The sequence below is a fragment of the Furipterus horrens genome, unplaced genomic scaffold (assembly GCF_987537825.1).
Source record: "Furipterus horrens unplaced genomic scaffold, mFurHor1.1.pri manual_scaffold_4, whole genome shotgun sequence".
Lineage (NCBI taxonomy): Eukaryota > Metazoa > Chordata > Mammalia > Chiroptera > Furipteridae > Furipterus > Furipterus horrens.
The window spans coordinates 152,350,244-152,370,188 of NW_028327174.1; the positions used below are offsets into that span (position 1 = coordinate 152,350,244).

The 19,945-nt window shown below is 40.3% G+C and overlaps 1 protein-coding gene across 3 annotated transcripts in view; it reads right to left on the reverse strand.

The window, feature by feature from the left end:
* Nucleotides 1-19,945, reverse strand: part of VLDLR (very low density lipoprotein receptor) — a 31,892-nt gene that overhangs the window by 5,662 nt on the left and 6,285 nt on the right. For 2 of the 3 annotated variants that reach the window (XM_090274141.1, XM_090274140.1), the window contains exons 2-14: nucleotides 14,037-14,156; nucleotides 10,131-10,253; nucleotides 8,623-8,745; nucleotides 6,590-6,961; nucleotides 6,363-6,485; nucleotides 6,154-6,276; nucleotides 5,591-5,710; nucleotides 5,361-5,486; nucleotides 4,691-4,862; nucleotides 3,872-4,090; nucleotides 2,878-2,996; nucleotides 2,153-2,292; nucleotides 1,684-1,825 (exon numbers count right to left, since the gene is read on the reverse strand). In XM_090274141.1, the coding sequence (XP_090130267.1) occupies nucleotides 1,684-1,825; nucleotides 2,153-2,292; nucleotides 2,878-2,996; nucleotides 3,872-4,090; nucleotides 4,691-4,862; nucleotides 5,361-5,486; nucleotides 5,591-5,710; nucleotides 6,154-6,276; nucleotides 6,363-6,485; nucleotides 6,590-6,961; nucleotides 8,623-8,745; nucleotides 10,131-10,253; nucleotides 14,037-14,156 (2,022 nt within the window). The remainder of the gene's footprint in view (nucleotides 1-1,683; nucleotides 1,826-2,152; nucleotides 2,293-2,877; nucleotides 2,997-3,871; nucleotides 4,091-4,690; nucleotides 4,863-5,360; nucleotides 5,487-5,590; nucleotides 5,711-6,153; nucleotides 6,277-6,362; nucleotides 6,486-6,589; nucleotides 6,962-8,622; nucleotides 8,746-10,130; nucleotides 10,254-14,036; nucleotides 14,157-19,945) is intronic. The other variant, XM_090274142.1, reaches the window with a different exon arrangement.

Here is a 19,945-nt window from a genome sequence, read left to right on the forward strand (position 1 = left end):
GTTCTTTTTGGCTTTATGATTTGCAGGTATTTTCTCCCATTCTTAGGTTGCCTTTTCACTTTTTTCCAATAGCATACATTGAATTACAACATTAAAAAAAATTCTGATGAAGTTCTATTTATCTATTTCTTCTGTCAGTTGTGCTTCTGGTATCATATTAGAAACCATTAACCCAAGGCCATGTTCTCTTTCTCTCTTTTTTTTAAAATGAATGAGCTTTAGGGCTCTTGAGAAATTGTGAGCGTTCTATTCTATGGATTCTAAAGCAGTCTTTTTCAACCTTATATCTCCAGGGTCTAGAATTATACCTGTTACATAATAGATTTTTTTAAAAATGTATTCCCATCCCCTACTCCCTCCCCTTTGGCACCCATTAGCTTATTCTCTTCTATATCTATGGGTCTGTTTCTGTTTATTCATTTGTTTTGCTTTTTAGATTCCACATATAAGTGAAATCATATGGCATTTGTCTTTCTCTGACTTATTTTACTTAGCATAATACCCTCTAGATCCAAACATGTTGTTGCAAATGGCAAGATTTCATTTTTATTTATTGATTAATCAGATTCCATTGTGTGTGTGCATATGTATATATTTATATCTGTGTGTGTGTGTGTGTGTGTGTATCTCACATCTTCTTTATCCATTCATCTATTGATGGACATCTAGGTTGCTTCCATATCTTGGCTATTACCAGTGATGCTGCATTACTAGTAATGCATATATCTTTTTGAATTAGTATTTTTGTTTTCTTTGGGTAAATACCCAGAAGTGGAATTACTGGGTCATATGGCAGTTCTATTTTTGATTTTTTGAGGAATTTCCATACTGTTTTCCATATGGCTGTACTAATTTACAATCCCACCAAAAGTATACAGGGTTTCCTTTTCTTTACATTCTTGCCAGCATTTGTTTGTTGATTTATACCGACAGGTGTGAGGTGATATCTCATTGTGGTTTTAACTTGCATTTCCCTGATGATTAGTGAGGCTGAGCATTTTTTTCATGCCTGTTGGCCATTTGCATGTTGTCTTGAGAGAAATATCTGTTCAGTCCTCTGTCCATTTTTCAACTGGGTTGTTTGGTTTTTGTGTGTGTTGAGTTATGTAAGTTCTTTATATTTTGGATAGTAACCCCCTGTTGGATGTATCATTTGCCAAGTATTTTATCCCACTCAGTAGGTGGTCTTTTTTGTTTTGTTGAGTTTCCTTCTCTGTTCAAAAACTTTTTAGTTTAATGTCAGGGTTTCATTTAGATAGAACCAGTCAAGTATTTTGAGCAGGAGATAATATGACCAGATGTGTTTGAACATCTACATAATCCTATAAAAGATGTGTTATGTGGGGTGGAGGAAGGGAAAGTTGGTGGTTAATTGGAGGCTAGTGCCATAGTCTTAGCAAGAGGGAATGAAGGCCTAGGGGATAAGGAAAAGAATGAAATAAAAAACTGAACATGAATGGCTGGGGGTGGTAGAGAGAAGAGCTGCAGTTCTGAAGCTCTCTCACTAGAAAGTCAGAAATAAAATATACCAAACACCAGGTTTGAAGTGTCTGGTGGGGCACAGGAGGGAAAGTTCCATTTTAGAGCAAGTTGAATTTCTAAAGAGCTACTGATGTCCAGCAGGTACTGGGTCATGCTCCTGACATTAAAGTGGCCATAAAGGGCCCTGCTTCCCCCGGTTACCTGATGGCTGCACAAGTTCATGATAAACAATGATGTCTTGGGCATCATTAAGGTTGTTAACTAGAGTGACCAGCTCCGACCCAGTGAATTTATTGGCACCATACACTGCTTCATTTTCCCCATCTATCCAGAAGACACGGTCCTAAAACAAAACCCCCAAATTAGCATGTACATGTAGGATTAACACAAGTCACTATCTAACTAAGGTCATTATTTTTACTGGCAATTTAATGGACCAAGTTTATTTGAAGCTGGTCTGTGATATTGGATGTCAAACTGTAGAGAAGCAAGTTAGGTTTTTTAAAGTGCTACAAGGAATCAGCATCTAAGTTGCCCCAGATTTTAAGTGAAAGCAGCTTCTCATGTCAAGCACCTCTGCCCTTCCCTCCTTCCCCCATACCTGTTCTTTCTCCCCAAGGTGCTACAGTAACTCAGATTTATGCATTTAGATGTGAGGTATATGTCTTACCTCAAATATTGTTAGTGCAAGAGGATGAGCTAGGAATTCCACAGACTTGAGCACTATCCTACGATCTTGGCCATTCAAGTCCACACTGGATAACATGTGCAACTTGGAATCAAGCCAATAGAGACGGCTCTTTATAAGGTCTAGGCAGGAAAAGAATTTCATTGTATATAAGGCAGTATTGCTCTGGCTTCCATTTAAAATAGGTAAGAAATCCAACATTCGACTTTCACGGTTCCTTCTCCAGCAGGGATTAATGGGATCCCACAAATCCTGAGAAGCAGCATGCCAAAGTTATACATTCATTTTGGGAAACTAAAGGAGTACCTAAGATTCTCAAAGGAACTCAATTAATAAATGTTATTCACATGATAGAAGTTTTAAAATAGGCTAGCATTTTGTTGTTTTTCCCTTGTAAGCCAGTAGAAAGCTGTTATAAGCCTGCAATTTGGGAAATGCTAAGGTACCTCTGCATAGAGGATTTAGGGTGAGAGTTCCCAAGGCCCAAGAGTCACTGAATTTTTGTTACATATTAGGCCCAAATGGAAAGAAAAGCTAGTAATTATGGAGGAGGTAATTTAAATTCACCATTCCATCTGTATCGCTTAGTTTCATTCAACATCACTGCTATAGCGTTGTCTGCGGTAGTGCAGAATTAACTGTGGAGATAAGTTAAAACTCCGCGAAGGCTGATGAATTGGTGGTCAATGTAGGAGGTGCATACATACCAAGCGTAATTCCGTTAGGCCACTGGATATCCACTGTCACCAGCGACCGTCTATCAAGTCCATTCATTCCTGCTTTTTCTATTTTAGCTGGTTCACCCCAGTCTGACCAGTAAACAAATCTGGGAAGAATTAAGTGAGAAATAAGCTTCAGTGATTTAGAACAAATAAAGGCGTCACTTAGGACAAGCATTCAAAGAGTGAACAGAGAACTCTACGGACTGATTATGACAAATAGTAACACTTCAGGCGATAAAGTGCATAAACAAAAGTTAACACTAAGGATCTACAAGTTCATTGACTATATTAACATATTTAAGTCAGTCTAAAGTCACAGGTTATATAATTTTATTTTCAAAAAGCCAGTTCTCTCAGTGGAGTGAAGATGCCTATCTGTCCCGTTTTATAGCAGGGGTAGCTGATTGTGTGCAAGTGAGGTTGCACGGGTCCAATTCTGATTATTGCAGGCTTAGCTTCTTTAGCTGGTTTTCTTTTTTTTTTTTTTTTTTTTTTAACTTAGTGGCAATTTAGGAAACCTCTCAGTGAACTGTTTCTAAAGAAGTCTTTAACTTGCACATTTAGATGAAAAGCTGTGAGGTAATGTGGTTACCAAAATCCTCATAACTCTTGCTAACACTTAGGTTTGATCATCCAAAGCTAATCTGACAGCGCATTCAGACAAAAATTAAAAATCACTTGTGTAGAAACTGGGCGAGTACAAGGGTTCAGATACACCTTCCGGTGTACATCAAATCAGAAATGCTGTTTCTGTAATGTCAGCTAGCAGTCACACTGCTTTGAGAAGGCCTGTCCTATGGGTGAGGCCCTCCTGGGGCTGTACAACCATGGCACCATGACATCTTGAACCAGGAAATTCTTTCTTGTGGGCAGCTGATATGTCTTGGTATTTCAGTTCTACTTCAGGCCTAAGGAAAAGGTCCTGGCCTGTGCAGACAGCATCCAAAAGGCTATATGATGAAAAACACAGAATACAAACCCGGACAAGGGGTCCACAGCTATGGAGGCAGGCTCTCGCAAGTCAGAGTTAAACAGGAACTTCCTCTTGGTTCCGTCTAGGGTAGCTACTGAAATAGTCTTAGAAGCCGCATCAGTCCAGTAGATGGTCTTGTACACCCAATCAACAGCAATGGCTGCAGGATTATAGACATTGTCGATCATTTTAACATGTCTACCAACCTTGTCATCAATTGAGGCACTGAAACAGAATAGGTCACAAGAAATTTAAGAGTTTGGCACCATCAGAGCCTGGAGAATGGATTTTCTGCTTACACAATGAGCAATAACTTGGTTCCAAAAGAACTCTAGTAAAATCACTCACTGCTCGAATTATTTAACCATGTTGCTTACTGATACTAAATTAACAATAATGTAGGTAGTCTAGTTGCTATATATAGTTTATATACAAGAACTACACACGTCTAAGTGAAGCTATTTGTTTCAGTAGCCATCGTCTGAGTTTTTATAGTTCCCATTAAGAAAAAGCTGCACTATCATTTCTTATTTTAGCAGTCACAAACAGTTCTCAATAAACTGTAGAGAGATGGGAGAAAATAGGAGAAATTAAGATGTCGCCTGTTATAATCTTATAGCTGTAGCCATCTTTTACTTCAAAGGTAACTGTTCATTTCTAATGAGAAACTGACAGCAATTTAAAAGTTAAAGAATCAGTATTTAGATTTACTATTTCCAGCTAATTAAGATACTAGATTGAGACAAGAGAAATTTCTCCAAACCTTCCCAAAGACCAAGTGACAATGACTTAGGGCAAGATACCAAGAATGGAACTGAAAGTTACCTGAAGATGGCCTTTTGGCTTAGATCAGCCCAGAACAGTTTCTGAGCTGCAATGTCAGCATCAAGAGCCACAGTGTTTCTCAGCTGTTCAACTAGTTGGATATATTCTTTCCTCTCTAAGCCAATTTTCCTGATGTCTCTTCGATTAGTGAAGATCAGACTCGGCTCTTTGCCTGCAAGACACAAGTCAAGTTGATTTAGTTTTGCTGTAAGAAGGCAAGGTCCTTCTAAGTTACCTCCTCTCAACAGAGGAGCACTTAAAAAGTGAAGCCACTGCTGAACACCTCAGAAGCAGTCTTCCCAGGGTCTGTGCCCCTGGGACCTGCAAGTGCTTCCCACTGTTTAAGAAGGTAGTTCTGAGGTCTCAGCATTCAGAACTAGGCTGGTGAAGAATAAGTTACTTATCTGAATTGCACTCAAGTTTTAGAAGCAGAAAGTAAGCAAACCTGGTAGGTACTCATGGTATCACGTGCAAAAGGAATTGACCAAGGCAGGAGTCTGGGGAAATGATCTCTGTTTAACCTATTAGACTGCACTGTAAGCTTAGTAGCATTGCTCTCAAGTACTATTTTAATTTCATATTTAGCTTGACTATTGTAGTCATTGTCTGTACCTTTCATAAGCACTTACTCATAAAGGTACCAGAGTAACACCAGTCCAAGTCCATTTACCTACTGCCTTGCACACGCCAGTGGCAAGATCCATTTGATATCCACGACTACATTCACACTTATAACCGCCTTTTAAGTTGATACAAATTTGACTGCAGATTCCCGGATTCTGGCATTCATCAATATCTAGGAGGGAAATTAAAATTAGTCTTGCTCTTCCTAGATAATCTGCAGAGATATGCTGTCCTTCCCCATCACCCCCAAGGCTTAGGTTCTCTTCTTTAACTCACCTCCACAGGTTTTCCTGTCTATCAGTTCAAACCCAGCTGCACAGTCACATTCATAGCCTATTACTAGGTCTCTGCAGATATGGGAACATCCCCCATTATTAACCAAGCATTCATTTACATCTGAAAGAAAAATGTAGTTGAGTTACTTGACGACTTATTCCAAATTACTATTTGTCCTATTAACATTAACAATCCAGGCTATCTGTGATAACTTATCTAGTTAGTCTGATCAAACCTATAATTTTTCCAAGATCTAATAATTTGTCTTATAGGTATGCATCTCAGAGTGTACTGGGGGAATAAGAGACCCCATCTCCTTGGCCAGTTGGTTAAGCAGGACTTGGTTAAGTTTCTCTATTACTGATCAGTTATCTTTAAGGAGGTAAATCATGAACTAGTTTGTCACTGATTGGACTTTAAATCATAAAAATTCACTCTTAAGTCCAACAATTGAACTTAGTTCATTAAAAGTAGTTTAACCAGACATTGTGCAGAGTCCAACAGCATTAGCCACACTAAGTCTAACCTTCCCAACTCTGTCCCTAAGCAACCCCTTCACTTACGACATTCTTTCAGGGGCATGTCACTCCCGTCCCTGCAGTTCTGTTCTTGGTTACATACTTTAGTGATATCTATGCATTCCCCGCTTCTGCACTTGAACTTCCCAGGGCCCAAGCACTGATTGACTACAAAGAGAAACACAGAAGAAAGATTCCATGAGTTGGTCTGATCAGAGCAGTCCCTTGACAAACCCACAAGAGGAGCCTCTTACCATTTTTGCAGTTGACTTCATCAGAACCATCGACACAGTCTCGGATACCATTACACTGCCTGCTGCCGTGGATGCAGCTACCATCCTCACACTCAAACTGGTCAGGTCGGCAGGTTCGAGAAGCTACAAAGGCAGAGAACACCATGGAAGAGGGCCAGAGCCAGACTGTCCCTGGTGATTACATGGAAGAGAACCAAGCATGCCCTAGTGATAAGGGTGCTACTTACGACAGTTGACCTCGTCACTGCCATCCTTGCAGTCAGGATCTCCGTCGCATCGCCACTTCTTGTGGATGCACTCGCCAGAGCCACACTGGATCTCACTAGCTGGGCACTTGGTGTGTATCGCTGGCTGGCGGCCACACTGCTCCAGGGACTCATCAGACTGGTCTGAACAGTCTGCATCGTCGTCACACACCCAGCTGATGGGGATGCAGGAGGAGGCGCTGCACTGGAACTCGTGGGCGCCACAGGAGGGTGGGGCACAGTTGAGCTCGTCACTGCCATCGTTACAGTCATCCTGGCCATTGCATACAAAATTCCGGGAGATGCAGCGGCCACTGGAGCATGTGAACTCATCAGAGCTACATGTTATGTTGCCTATTGAGAGAGGATGCCCCATTGTATGTGTATCAGTACTGTACTGTACTGGCCCTTTTAGGACTTTTGTGCCAAAATCTAACCTGCAGATCTTTGATCATGAATCATAGCTTTCTAGCTTAACTTAAAAGCTGAAGTGCAATTATATCAATATCCAAGTTCCTGGAATATGAAGAACAGTCTCACCATGTAGAAGATGCAGGGAACTTAAATAAGAACAGAAATAAAGGACCAAGAAAAGTGTTGAAGAACAGAAATTAATTTGAGATGAGAGCCACAATTGACTTACAGGAAATGATCAATAACTTAAACAAGAGATTTCATTCTGGAAGGCAGAGACTGAGTTATCTTTTAGTGTACATAGTGCTTATCGGCCAGACTATCATTAGCTGAGACTGTCATGCAATCATATAGTACTGACAATGAACATTATGGCACTATCACTAAAAAGAAGCCATTATGTTATACCACCATACTTGGCTTCTTCTCTTTAGATTCTTCAAATGAGGGTCAGGAATAACAGGTTTTAAATACTTAAAAGTTTTAGAAAGCCAATTCAAGGGTTAGAATTGCAATCTAGCATCCAGGTATGCTAATAATGATAAGCTAGTCAGTGTCAAAGATAAGCCAGTTTGATTCAAATTCTGACCAAATAAATTAAGGTCACAATTTGGTAGTAATTAGGGTAGAGACTACGACTCTCTTGGGAAGCAAAGTCTAGATTTAAGAGGAGAACACTTGGCAGCTCCAGGGCTTACCAATACATAAAGCTCAATCTAGGATTAAATACCAAACTCATTGGACTAGGTGCAGTGGCATTGACTTCAGAAGGTAATTTCTACACACAAGACTTGTTTCCACTACAAGTATCCTCAGCTCACTTGTAGACCACACCAGGAGGAATGTGCTTTTGGGAAGCTGAAGTTATAGAGGTCCTATACAAAGGGCAGTAGCTTGAAAGAGCATTCTAAATAATGTTTGTTCAACCTAGAGACTTTCTCAGGGTCTCACCTTTAATGTGTAGCATTTATTACACATTTTCCAAGAACAGAAGCATGAAAAGGTAGGAAAACAGAGTTGGCTTTTACAGGTAGAAAATATGACAGAAGACAAAGGTACCACCGGTGGGGTAGTTTTCTTTGGGTATCTGCTAGCATGATGTTAATTAATACTTTTGTGCCAGTTGAATTTCTGGAAGGGTTAAAATAGAATCTTGTTTTGGGGCTAAGAAATGCTTGTATGATACTCAAGTCATTTATTTCAATAAGAAGATCCAGTTCAGACCTAGGAATGTGTTTGCTGGTTCTAATCCTCTTCTGGTATTGTGTGAGGAAGGCCCATGAATTACTGTCCTAATAGAGACAAAAACCTGGACACATGGTGCTTCACTGAGCCACTTCTACATGTAAGTGCCTTGAGTGACTTACCTTTTTATCTCTATTTGTCTAGAAGAAACACCAACATAAGCAATGGTCAATTACCACGTGAACTTCTTTTGGATTTTTAGGGCAGTTAGGAAGGACAAGTAGTTGAGCAGATAGTGAAGTCACTCAAAAGCGGTCAATGTAACTGCATCTTCATGCTTAAGTTAGCTTCCCCTGCCCACCCTTCTTTGAGCAAAAGGGTCTTTGGGATAAGCCACTCAACACTGGTCTTCTTACCACAGTTTTCTTCATCTTCTCCAATGTCACAATCATTTTCACCATCACACCTCCAGGACTCTGGGATACACTGAGTAGAGTGGGCGCCACAGCTGATTTCATTTGTGCGGCATGTTCTCATATCTGTTGATGATATACAGTCTCAAAAGAGCCTCCAGACTCATCAGTGCAAAGTCGCTGCTCCTGTGCTGCTTGGAAGTGGTACACCTGTAACTCAGTGGCCTGGCATACTGGTGAAATTCGACTTACTGCTTGAAGCCTGGGTAGATCCTTTGCCAGCTCCATTGCTTAGAAGCCACGCCAACCTATGCTACCTGGCAGTACACCCAAGAGCCTTGACCATGTTTCTCCTTCAAGGTTCTGTGGCGTGCCCAGTTCTGGCTTTTGTTTTACTTGGCATAGTTAGGTTTGTTAGCTGGCCTCCTCCTTGACCGTTATTTATCTGTTGGATATCAAGCGGTACACCCAGATATCTAATCCCAACTTCATTAAAGACCAGATGGCCTAACACCCATGAAGTCTTCCTTCTATAGTCCTTTACAAGCCTTAACAACCTCCTTTAGATTTACATTTTGTGAAGTAAAGATAGCCCATAAGTTTTGACTTCATTGTGTCATTCTCTACTAAAACTTGGGGCTGAATATTTATGAAATCTGTCTTTACCTGTGGTAGCTCACCTGCCTTGACCAATATTCTTATTACTGCCCTCATTTCTTGCCTAGAAAATTGATATCATACATTTATTCTCCTTTCTGTTTGATTTTCTTCTGTAACCATTTTATAGACCGAAACTTTGTTCATTAATACTCCACTCTAAGTGCTTCAGCAGCTCTCTACTGCCTGAAAATGTACTCCAAGACTGTCTTCACATTGACCTTCAAATAATCCCAAATCATTCTCCTCTATCATCTCATAGGCTTCTTCCTGAATACCAGCCTAAGAACACCGATATACATTTGAATATCTTAAATTTCTTATTTAAGAACAAGCCTTAAGCTCCCTAATTTAGTAACTTTGGATTTCAAGTTTGTTCAAAATCACTGTATCACTCTACTTCTAGCCACTTTACCTCTTCAGTAATAGATTTTTTTTTTAAAATAACATAAGAAGCTGTGCATTCAAAAGCTTATTATCTTGGTCTACTGGGAACCCTCACATCTTGACTTAGCTTCCAGGACCAGAGTACCATCTGCTCAGATTCATCATTACCAAACATTTGAAATCTGTGCACCTAGTCAAGGAGTTCTTAATGTAAGTTGCTGGCTTCAGTCTTAAATATTCAATAGTGAAGCTACCCAAGAGAATGTCAGTCTTGTTATACTAGGAAGAATATTCTTTAAAGGACACTGATCAACTGTTAATGACTTGTCTGACTCTGGAGTCAACTAGCCTACACACTTTAAGGGATTCAAAGGAAACTAACACCAAGTATTGGATTCAACAATACTTAGAGCTGTAAGACACAGAAAAGCTTGGAAAAGTTCAAGTCTAAAGCAAGTCACACTCACGGCACTGTTCTGGGCTTTCATCAGAACCGTCTTCACAGTCAGGATCCCCATCACACTGCCATCGGCTGGGGACACACTGGCCATTGTTGCACACAAAGTCAGATTCAGCACATGTCCTCTTCACTACAAAAATTTATTTTCCAGATTAAAGTTGAAGTCATTTACCCAAGAGCCCTATATTCCCATTGGGGATAAAACTGTATTTTGATATGTTTTATTTGCAAATTAAAGCTGGGTCAATTAGGCACAACCTCCAATATCCAGCAGAACCTTAGAAAAATCCCCACCCTCCCCAGAGGAGAAAGATGCTCATTTGAGAGACTTGCTGGACACTGAAGACAAGGCAAGACAAAGTTTTTTCTCATTATCTTACAATCTGGGGATTCCTTACATTCTTGTCTGTTTTATAATGTTGAGATTAAATGATAGTTTCATTCTCTTCATGCATTTCTTCCAACTCATTCAGGTTCTTCATAAGTTTAATAGCCAAACATTCCATTCTATGACTGGGTCATAGTATAACTGCTCTAGGGGCATTTCTTAACATGGGTTTAGTGTTGAGATAGGAGAAGCCCCAGTACTGAGTATTGTCACCCAAGTACTAAATATTGTCACCCCAGTACTGAATATTGTCACCCCAGTACTGAATATTGGTGCAGAGGAACCCATCCAATAAGAAATAGAGAAAGCTTAAATGAAAGTACAGGAGAGGTTGTGTTTAGAATCCAGGGTGGGCTAATATCAGTCAGCTCAAAATGACTGAGGCTGCTATGGAAATGGCCAATATTCATAGCTGACTGCTAGAGTTACACGAGCTTGCAAGATATCAATTCTGCTACTAAGTCTTACTAGGGCAGGCCTCGACTCCTGTAATTAGGGTGACCATGCAATTTGTTGTCCAAATTAGAATAATCTCAGTGGAAAGGGACACTGTTAATTGTATCAAAAGGATAATCATAAGCCAGGACTGTCCTAAGTAAACCAGGCAGCTTGGTCACCCTACCCATAAGGAAGTCACAGCATTAAGAAGAGTCTTGAAAAGTAGCCACATAGGCTATTCTAGGCTCATCCTTCTCCAATTATATTCTTCCTTACCCATGTACCTATACATTCTATCTTAGTTTCTAGTTTAAAATATTCTTCTCCAACAAATATTCTGTAATGGTAAGTCAACTAAAAGCTGATTATTTGCTGAAGATTTGAAAGGCACCACTTCAAGTCAGGGGTTTCAACTAGGTACAACTCTCAGTTTAGTGTCCTAAATGATAGAGGGCCACTCTGGTTTAGCCTCTGATATTGTAAAGGGGGGAGACAGTGATTAGAGTCAATTTCTAGAATTCAAGATGAGGAATTATGAAGGTCTGAAAAGTATTACTTATCTCCTTGAATTGTGTAGTCAAGGAAACAAGAAAGGTCACATTAGCTCTTTGATTCACACCTGTTCCTAAAATCATTGAAACACTGAAACCCCAGTGTTAACATTTAAACAACATCCAAGGCCATGTTCTTTTGAGTCTATAGTTGGGGGAGGGGGATTCTGCAGAGCCAGTTTCTGTAATTCAACCTGTGATATTCCTTAGGAGTTGTAAAAGAGGGAGTAAGGAATGGTTGATTGTAAAGAGACCACATGATTTTAAAAAGTATAAAATATTACAGGAATAGGAAAGATAGGCTGTACTACAGTGTCTGAGCAAAAGAGTAATAACGACAGACAAGATTGCTTGAGTTCATCTCTCCTCATTTTGAGCATAGACTGGGAGGGCAATAGAAGACTATTTGAACTGGGCCTTGAGATGGATAGAAATTTAGATGGAAGAGAGCTCGTTACCAGTTACATATTTAGGGTATCTAAGTTACTGATTGATCAACTCAGCTTAATACAAAAGAATGAGTTACTGGGGCCAATAGGAACACATGGCTTGTGGAAGCCAAGCTGAAGTTGACTAAATATGCTAGTTGACACGCTTGAAAGAAAGAGCCCAGCTGAAACTGTAATCAAGTTCAATATAAAGATATTGGACAAGAAAATAGGAAGTGGCTTTATAAGTTTCAAGTAATTGTGTAGCTTTTTCCTTCAGAACATCTCAAATTAAGCATTCAGAGCATCCCTGAGCAACACTCCCACTTTCCTTCTCTACTTTCATATCTGCAAGATAGAGACATATTCTGGCCAAGAAATATTTAATTTTCCCCACCTTTTGTGATCTTGATTGTGTACACATGTTCCTCGTTGCCTCTTCTAAAACCTCCTGCCATGTGGCTACACGTTATTTATGCAAAGACTATTTTAGGAAAAGCCAGTGATGACTCCTAAGATGACCCAGGTTAGTTTCTACTAGAAATTGACTCTAATCACTGTCTCCCCACTTTACAATATCAGAGGCTAAACCAGATTGGCCCTCTCATTTAGGACACTCCGAGAGTTGTACCTAGTTGAAAACCCCAACTTGAAGCAATCCTTTTCAAATTTTCAGCACGCTGTCAGCTTTTAGCTGACTTACAATTACTGAGTTATTCAGATGGTAAAAGACTTCTCAAACATGAAGAGAATAATTATTTTCTGAGAAAAAAACAATGGGTTTTGCCAAAGCAGTAAGTTTAGACCAGAGGAGGAACTGCTACTTACACCAAGAGAAGAGTTGACAAGAGTGAGGTTCTACTAGTGGGATATTTAGTGAGGAAATTATATTTCCTAGGTAACCCAGAAATAGCATGGAACTTAATGTCTTATAGAGTAGATGAAAATCTTAGTGTTAGAATGCAAATGGTGGGAAAGTGTTGCACAGCAGAACTATTTTTGTCTTGAGACTGGAGAGGAGTTTCTTCCCTGAGACTGTAGAAGGAGCTTCCTAGGCTTCCAGATGGGCTACTAATCCACAGAGAGACTTGAAAACACCCATGGTATTGCTTTGAGAGTTCAAGCATAGGACAGTGGGTGACAAAGTTTACACCATAACATTTTAGTAATGATGCATGAAGGAGCAGGTGATGGCATAACAAGATGGCTGTTGATGAACCCTACATTAAGCTATTCTTCTTCTGTGTTTCTAGTTTGTACAGTGGGCAACTCTAACATCTTTTAAAAGGCAAATGACAATGTTCTCACCGGCATTCATGCACAACATTGTTTCAGGATTTTTACAACATAGAACAAAGGGGTCATAAAGCAAACTCCAACATGTGTTCAAGGTACTACATGAGAACATGGAGGTCCCAGCTGTTCTGGCTTGACATGAGGTTATACAGACTGCATAAACAGGCATTTCTCACAATGATCTTTTGATAATGCTGATCAATGGGTATGATGGTATATCCCTATTCTCTTGGGAGAGATGTCTTCTACCCTGTTTAATGGTTTAGACTTAGCATCTATTGTAGACACAGGATTTTAAAAATAATTCTTATCTGATCTTTGATCTGTGCTTGCTTGTAGTTCCTGTGCCAGGAGCTAATTAACTCCTTGAAACTTTAGGATTTCTTTTTTACTGTTTGTGACTTTCTTTATTGGGTTGGGGGAATCAGAGTCATTTGAGGATTTAAAAAAAGAATGTCTTTTCTAAGCAGTCTTCTGTCTATCTCCACCTCTGGTTTCCCCCACACACACACACACCTAGTTGCATATAGCAAATGTTTGCCTGATCTGAGATAAACCAGGTCCTGTCATTTGAAAGGAACTCCACTTTATCTTAAACATTCTATACTCAAGTTGATAACCCCATGTCAAACATTCAATTATATTCCTCTAGATCTGGGAATACAAAATCTTTGGACTCTGGTTCAAAGGAAGTCATAGGAATAGATTCTATTTTCAGAATCTTGACATATTTGTAGAAACTAACATAACATCATTACTTGTCAATAAAATGCCTACTAAGGTAACAAGTGAGACTGTCAAACTCTACTCACCACAGTTCTTTTCGTCACTGCCATCAGCACAGTCTTCATCCCCGTCACATTTCCATAACAATGTGATACAGCGGCCATTTGTGCACTGGAATTGGGAAGGTTCACATTTGTTTCTTCTTCCTAAAATCGGGAGGAAACACTTAGCTAAGCCTGGGATACAAGGGTGATAAGTTAGAGATGAACGTTTACCGAAAACCTATGGCTAGTGGTCCTCTGAGAAGGACAGCTGCAGACTAAGCAGGCTAATACATTCTAGGGGGCAGAGCTGGGTGGGTCTTGGGACAGTGACTGACAGCACTTGAACTCTTAACTGGGCACACACTATCTAGATAAGACTAGATTTCCCAGCCTCTCTCGAAGAGAGGAATAGCTATGGGGATAAATTCTGGCTAATGCAATGTAAGCAGGATTAGTAGATACAACTTCTAGAAAATATCCTCAAAGGGACAAGGGATCCATTTTCTTTCCCTTTATTCCTTTCTGGTTCCTGAAAATTGGGCCTGGTGGCTGGAATAGTGATCTCAGGCCAACACAGCCAGAGCAAGATAGAAGGAACCTGGACTGCCCAGAGAACATGGGAGCATTTTCATCTGCCTCCAGACTCATTTCTCTCATTTTTTAAAAAGTCACTTCTGTGGCTATAATCACACAGCCAAATACAAATATTTTAATGGCATTTCTGGTCCACATCCGTACTGTTATTCATTAATGATGCTTCTATTAAAAGCAAAGTGAAGAAGATTTAGAAGGGGCAGCGAGGAGAGAGGAGACATAGAGGTTTAATACCATGGTTCCTCCTCTTAGAGCTTCAGGACTGATTGCAGAAAGACATATTTATAAAACGGCTCCAAGAGAAGGTAAAAAGCATCAAGAATGTACAGTTAAGAGACAAATGGAGATCATTTTTAACTTAGTGATGTCAGAAGAGCAAAGTAAGGTAGAGCCACAGACTTGGATTCTATTTCTTGGAACCTGTTTCCTGTGCTCAGTGTACAGATATTTAACTCACACAATCATATGAACTAATTTTTGTAAGTAGGGCACTTAGTTTTTTTGCTTGGCACAGGACAGTTAACATGCAGGTGTTTCCTATTATTAGCAGGTCTTTCCTTCTGGAGAATATGATCCCTTTGCAATAAAGGCAAAGATCTGGTTCCTTAATGCAAATAAACTGCAAATATTTGAGAAACCCAAAGGAGCCATATAGTTCATGTAGATAACTTAGGGAGGGTGACCTTCCAAGCAGAGTGACTTCTGATTTCCTGCCACCTTCCAGCATCTGCAGTTGTGACATGCTGGCAGAAGAACAGATGCTACAGTGACAAGCACAGACTGGAACTCTTGTGTTATGTACACAATACTCTAGTTGGCCTCTCTACTATCAGCTACTCTCTTCTGTCTGGGAGGATACTATGCTTTGTGGCAAATTTCCAGGGAGATGAAAATTTGGTCCAAGTCAAGTTTACCATATGGGTGTGGTTATCTTCTTAGTTACTAAATGTATTTATTTAAAACCTGTATAAAACCTATACGTATCATTCTACTTGCAAGAGTCTAGTTAAGCTAGTACCCAGGTACAAAGCAGTATGATTTGATTGCATTTTCTACATACATTTCATACTACTCATTCATTTCACAAATGTTTTATTGTGTATTAGATACTAAGGATTTAGGAGGAAAAACAGGGGAAGGTAGAGTTTGCTGTCAGGAAGTATCACCTGCTAGTTTTTATACAGCTCAACCAATTATGAAGTACCTGGCTGCCTCCTGACCTTTCCCCCATCATCAGTCTAGTCTCTATATATTTTCAATATGCTCAGTGCTGGGGAACCTGTTCCAGGGGCCATTGGCTATAATTCTATATCACCACTACATTTGAGGGCTGTGGGAGTGATAAAAATCTACTTTGAGTACTTTTTCTACTTTATTTGAAAAGTAGAAAAAGAACAATTTATAGTCAGAGTACATAGATATAAATATATCCCAAACTTGTAAAGAAGAGTCAGGTTATAGTATGATACTGTGCAGACTGAAAAGCTCTGAATTTTTTAGAGGTTTTATTTACCAATGGTTGTTCAGTCAAAATGAGACAAAAAACATTGACGTTGATATCTACGCTGTCAAAATGGTAACCATATAATCAGACTTGGACAGGTGTCAAACGACGGTTTTCCACTTCAGGGTTAGGTACCTAGAAAATCTTAAAAATTAGTAACCTGGAAGCTACCTATTTTATAGACACTCAAATTGCCCTGGGATTAAATACAGACATATAATTAGTCCACTGTCCCTTTAAGGAGGGTCTCTGAATGTAGTTGTAACATACAAGCTACCAACAGTAACAAATGATATTAAAATTCCAGCAGCGCTGCTTCAAGTGTTGATCTTGAGCTGGCTCAGGGCAGACATAAGCATTTACTTAGATTTATGTAGTGTGTATTCCAATAGCCTAAGATGAAAAGGAGTTTAAATTCTACCTTTTCTTATCTGAGATGTTTCCACTTCACCCAGGCTTCTGCCTGACTGTCATAAAGCTGTGCTTTACCATGACACACACGACTCTCCATTAAGAAGGAAGGACATGGCATTAGAAGTACAGTAGGCTCCTAAATGTCCCCCCGCTTGCTTAAAAATGGAGTGAGATGGGGTGAGGTTAGGTAAGGCTAGAGGGTTTTATAAAGGACACTTCAGAGAGTGAGGTGAGTCAAGACCTTAAGCTTATGGCCACAAGTACTTTGTCCCCAGAGATTGTTATTGGGCAGAAGGTGTTCCCTGGTTCTGTTAACTCCCTGCATCATGCAGAGTGGCAGAGCTCAGACACGAAATCCCATGCTGAGACCTCGGCCACCTGACTGCAACATTGTGTGGGTTTTCTGTCCAAGTTTCAAAAAGATTCTACCCTTACACCTCTGGTGTTCAACCGGGAATGCTGCTGTGCAGAGATCGAGGCGAACGGAAAGCACCACACGAGTTAAGAAGCTTTTGGTTTCCAAAGCATTAGGGATTACAGGCTTGTGGACCTGTAGTCTATTTTCATCCATGACAGTTAGGTCTCAAGTTCAGTATTGAGCTTGAAATCATCTATACCCGAAGTTCTTTTAATTCTTAGGCTCAGCTAAAGCCAATGATGCTTCAAGAAATAACCTAAGAAGTAGAGGAACTAGGCACTGTACAGAGCAGGGCAAAAGGAGGTTTACAGTTGTGAGTACTCAAAACAGTTTATACTTGTATTATTATTTATTAATTATTTTCCATACAAACAACTGTAAACCTCCTTTTTCCTCACCCTGTATATTTCAGAGTCCACCCTGCTCTGAAAGGTGAAAAGTTGGAGTTAAATATGACTTTTGGTGGGTCTCATATGGTTTCACAGGAATGCCTTGGGACCAAAGGAGTGGAGAGCTGCGTGTTCCACCTGTTTGAAGCAGGAAGGCTTTCTTTTGACTGGAGTTATGTGTTAAGAATTTGAAAAGGGTTCTATTGTGTTAAGAAATCAAACTGTTGGGCTAGATCTAGGTTTCCTGCTAGCTCTAACACATAGAATGAATATCTCTCCCTTTTTGGGTCAGGAGGTGGTGCATCACTTGTACCTAGTCACACATGTGGCTATTTATGATAAATTTGTATGAATGAAGGCCCAGAAATGTCAAAGGATTACTCACTTCTACTGTCACTTACAGAAATGGAATCAGACTATGCAAACTTACTTCAAGGCACCCATATCCCAGGAGCCTTGCTTACCTAAATAGTTAATGTTGCTACCCAGACATGCTGGCAGGTCGCTGGCTCCAAGAAACTCAGGGTTTTTAATGCAAATAGAAGTCAGCCTGCCGTTGTCTAATTGTCCCTGCAAGGGTTACATGGAAGAACAATATATAAGCTTCAGTAAAAACTGCATAGACTTACAGTAAATACCAAGCCCTCACAGTGGACTACAGATTTCCCTGTAGGGCTCTGAGCGCCACCTTTGCAGGAGTGCCCGATAGGAATGCCTAGAACATAGAGATGTTGCTGAGTATCAGGCTCAGACAGGGACTTCAGGCTACTCAGAGGGGCTCATGCTGCCACACTGCTGGGACTAGCAGGGCCAAGTATTCAAATCTCTCACACCCCTCCTCACAGCTTGAGCATGCGGGTGTTATCAGCTACTGCCATTTCTTCAGTCCATTTGTTTTGGCACTTCTGGGGCTGCCAAGGGCATTTATTTTTAGTAGGACTCACTTCTGCTTGGCATTTTAATGCCAGTCTTTCTATTCATAGGTGAAAACTTGCTTTTAGACAAGCAGATATCCTAGTCAGCAAAGTTTTCCCACAGGGAAGGCTAGAAAGAGGAACTAAGCAACAGGACCTTAAAGTCAGGCTCTGAAGCACAGGTGGGGGCCAACTAAAAACTGTTAAGTACTTAGGTTAATCCTTCCCATTCACTGAAATATGTGAATCTCACAACTCAATTGCCAAATAGTTATTCCATTTACATCAAATTGAGATGATCTTAAGAATCACAAACAAATCATTTAATTTATTTTATTTGTTAGCCAAACACTGCACCAAGACCTCAGTCTCTTAATTCATTTACTTCTCAATCATACACAATGGTCAGTGTTACTCTGCCCCTTTTATATATCAGGAAACCTGTTTGAGGAAAGGAAGTAAAGTATTTGCCCCTGATCACTCTGGGAAGAACTAGAATTCAAACCTGAGCAGTCAGGCTCCAAATACTGTGTTACTAAGCATGCATACAGACTAGCGCACCTTGCTCGGTATTAGTTCCTTCTAGAGTATTCTATTGATAATTTGGGCAGTAGAGTCAACTTTAATTAATCCAGAATTAGGTAGATTTTTACTTGTCATAATGACATGATCCTAACACAACTTTATTGTTGAGATAGAGCCCTTTCTCCTGTCCCTATTTTAATTTTTTAAAATGCTGCTAGAGGGTCCTCAGTGGGCCTTTTCCTAGAAGACTACAGTGCCTGGTGTTCTTATCTAGGGCATATTGGTCAAGTCAGAGCAAAGGCCCTCCTGATATTCTTTGGAAGTTACTCATTTTTTTTCTTTTTCTTTTTTTTGTGGGTGGTTCTCAAGCTCTCATTTGTAGCAAAATCTCCTGGAGAGCTTTTAAAACACAACGCTGGGCCCACCCGACAGAGAGTCTGATCCAGTGGGTCTAGGGAGGGGTCCATGCTTGCATTTATAATAAACTCCCAGATGATGCTGTCACTGCTAGTCCCTGATCACACACTGAAACCATTGTGGGAAGGCTGGGAGGCTAAGATTCTACCTCCTGTGGAGATGACTATTTCATTTTCAGGGTTGGGATATATAGTGCTCAACCCCATATGTCCTCATGCCCATCACTAGATGGATATCGGTGATAAATGCCAGTCTTACAACATACATTAGGGTGACAACCCGACATAAAGCCTTTGTGCCTATTGCGTAGGACAGATTTATCTAGATGCCTTAACCAGCATGCACTGTAAAGAGGCTCTTCTAAAATCTGTCTTCCCCTCTCATGTGTCCCATCAGTGACTGGCCTCATCACTTACTCTAACTCAGCAGTCCAAGAATGAGCCCAGATTCTTCTCCCCTGACATTTTGCCATCAAGCCCTGGCCTGTCCAAGCCCTCATCTCTCACTTGATCTAAATTTGTCTCCTGTCCATTGCCCAAAGGCTGCCACATTCTGTATCCAAATCAAGATGGTGATTCAAGCACCTAGAATGGCCTGGAGTGCCAAGGATGGTATCACTTCCAGGCTTCCACAGTCTCTAGAGTTGAATCCAGTTCACTCCTATTCCTCCCAACTTTTCCCTATTAGATACCACCCATCGTGTGCTCAGGCTACACCAAGAGGCCCCACTCACTTCCCCAGGCCTGAGCCCTCACTGTTGCTTTGTCCTGAATTGC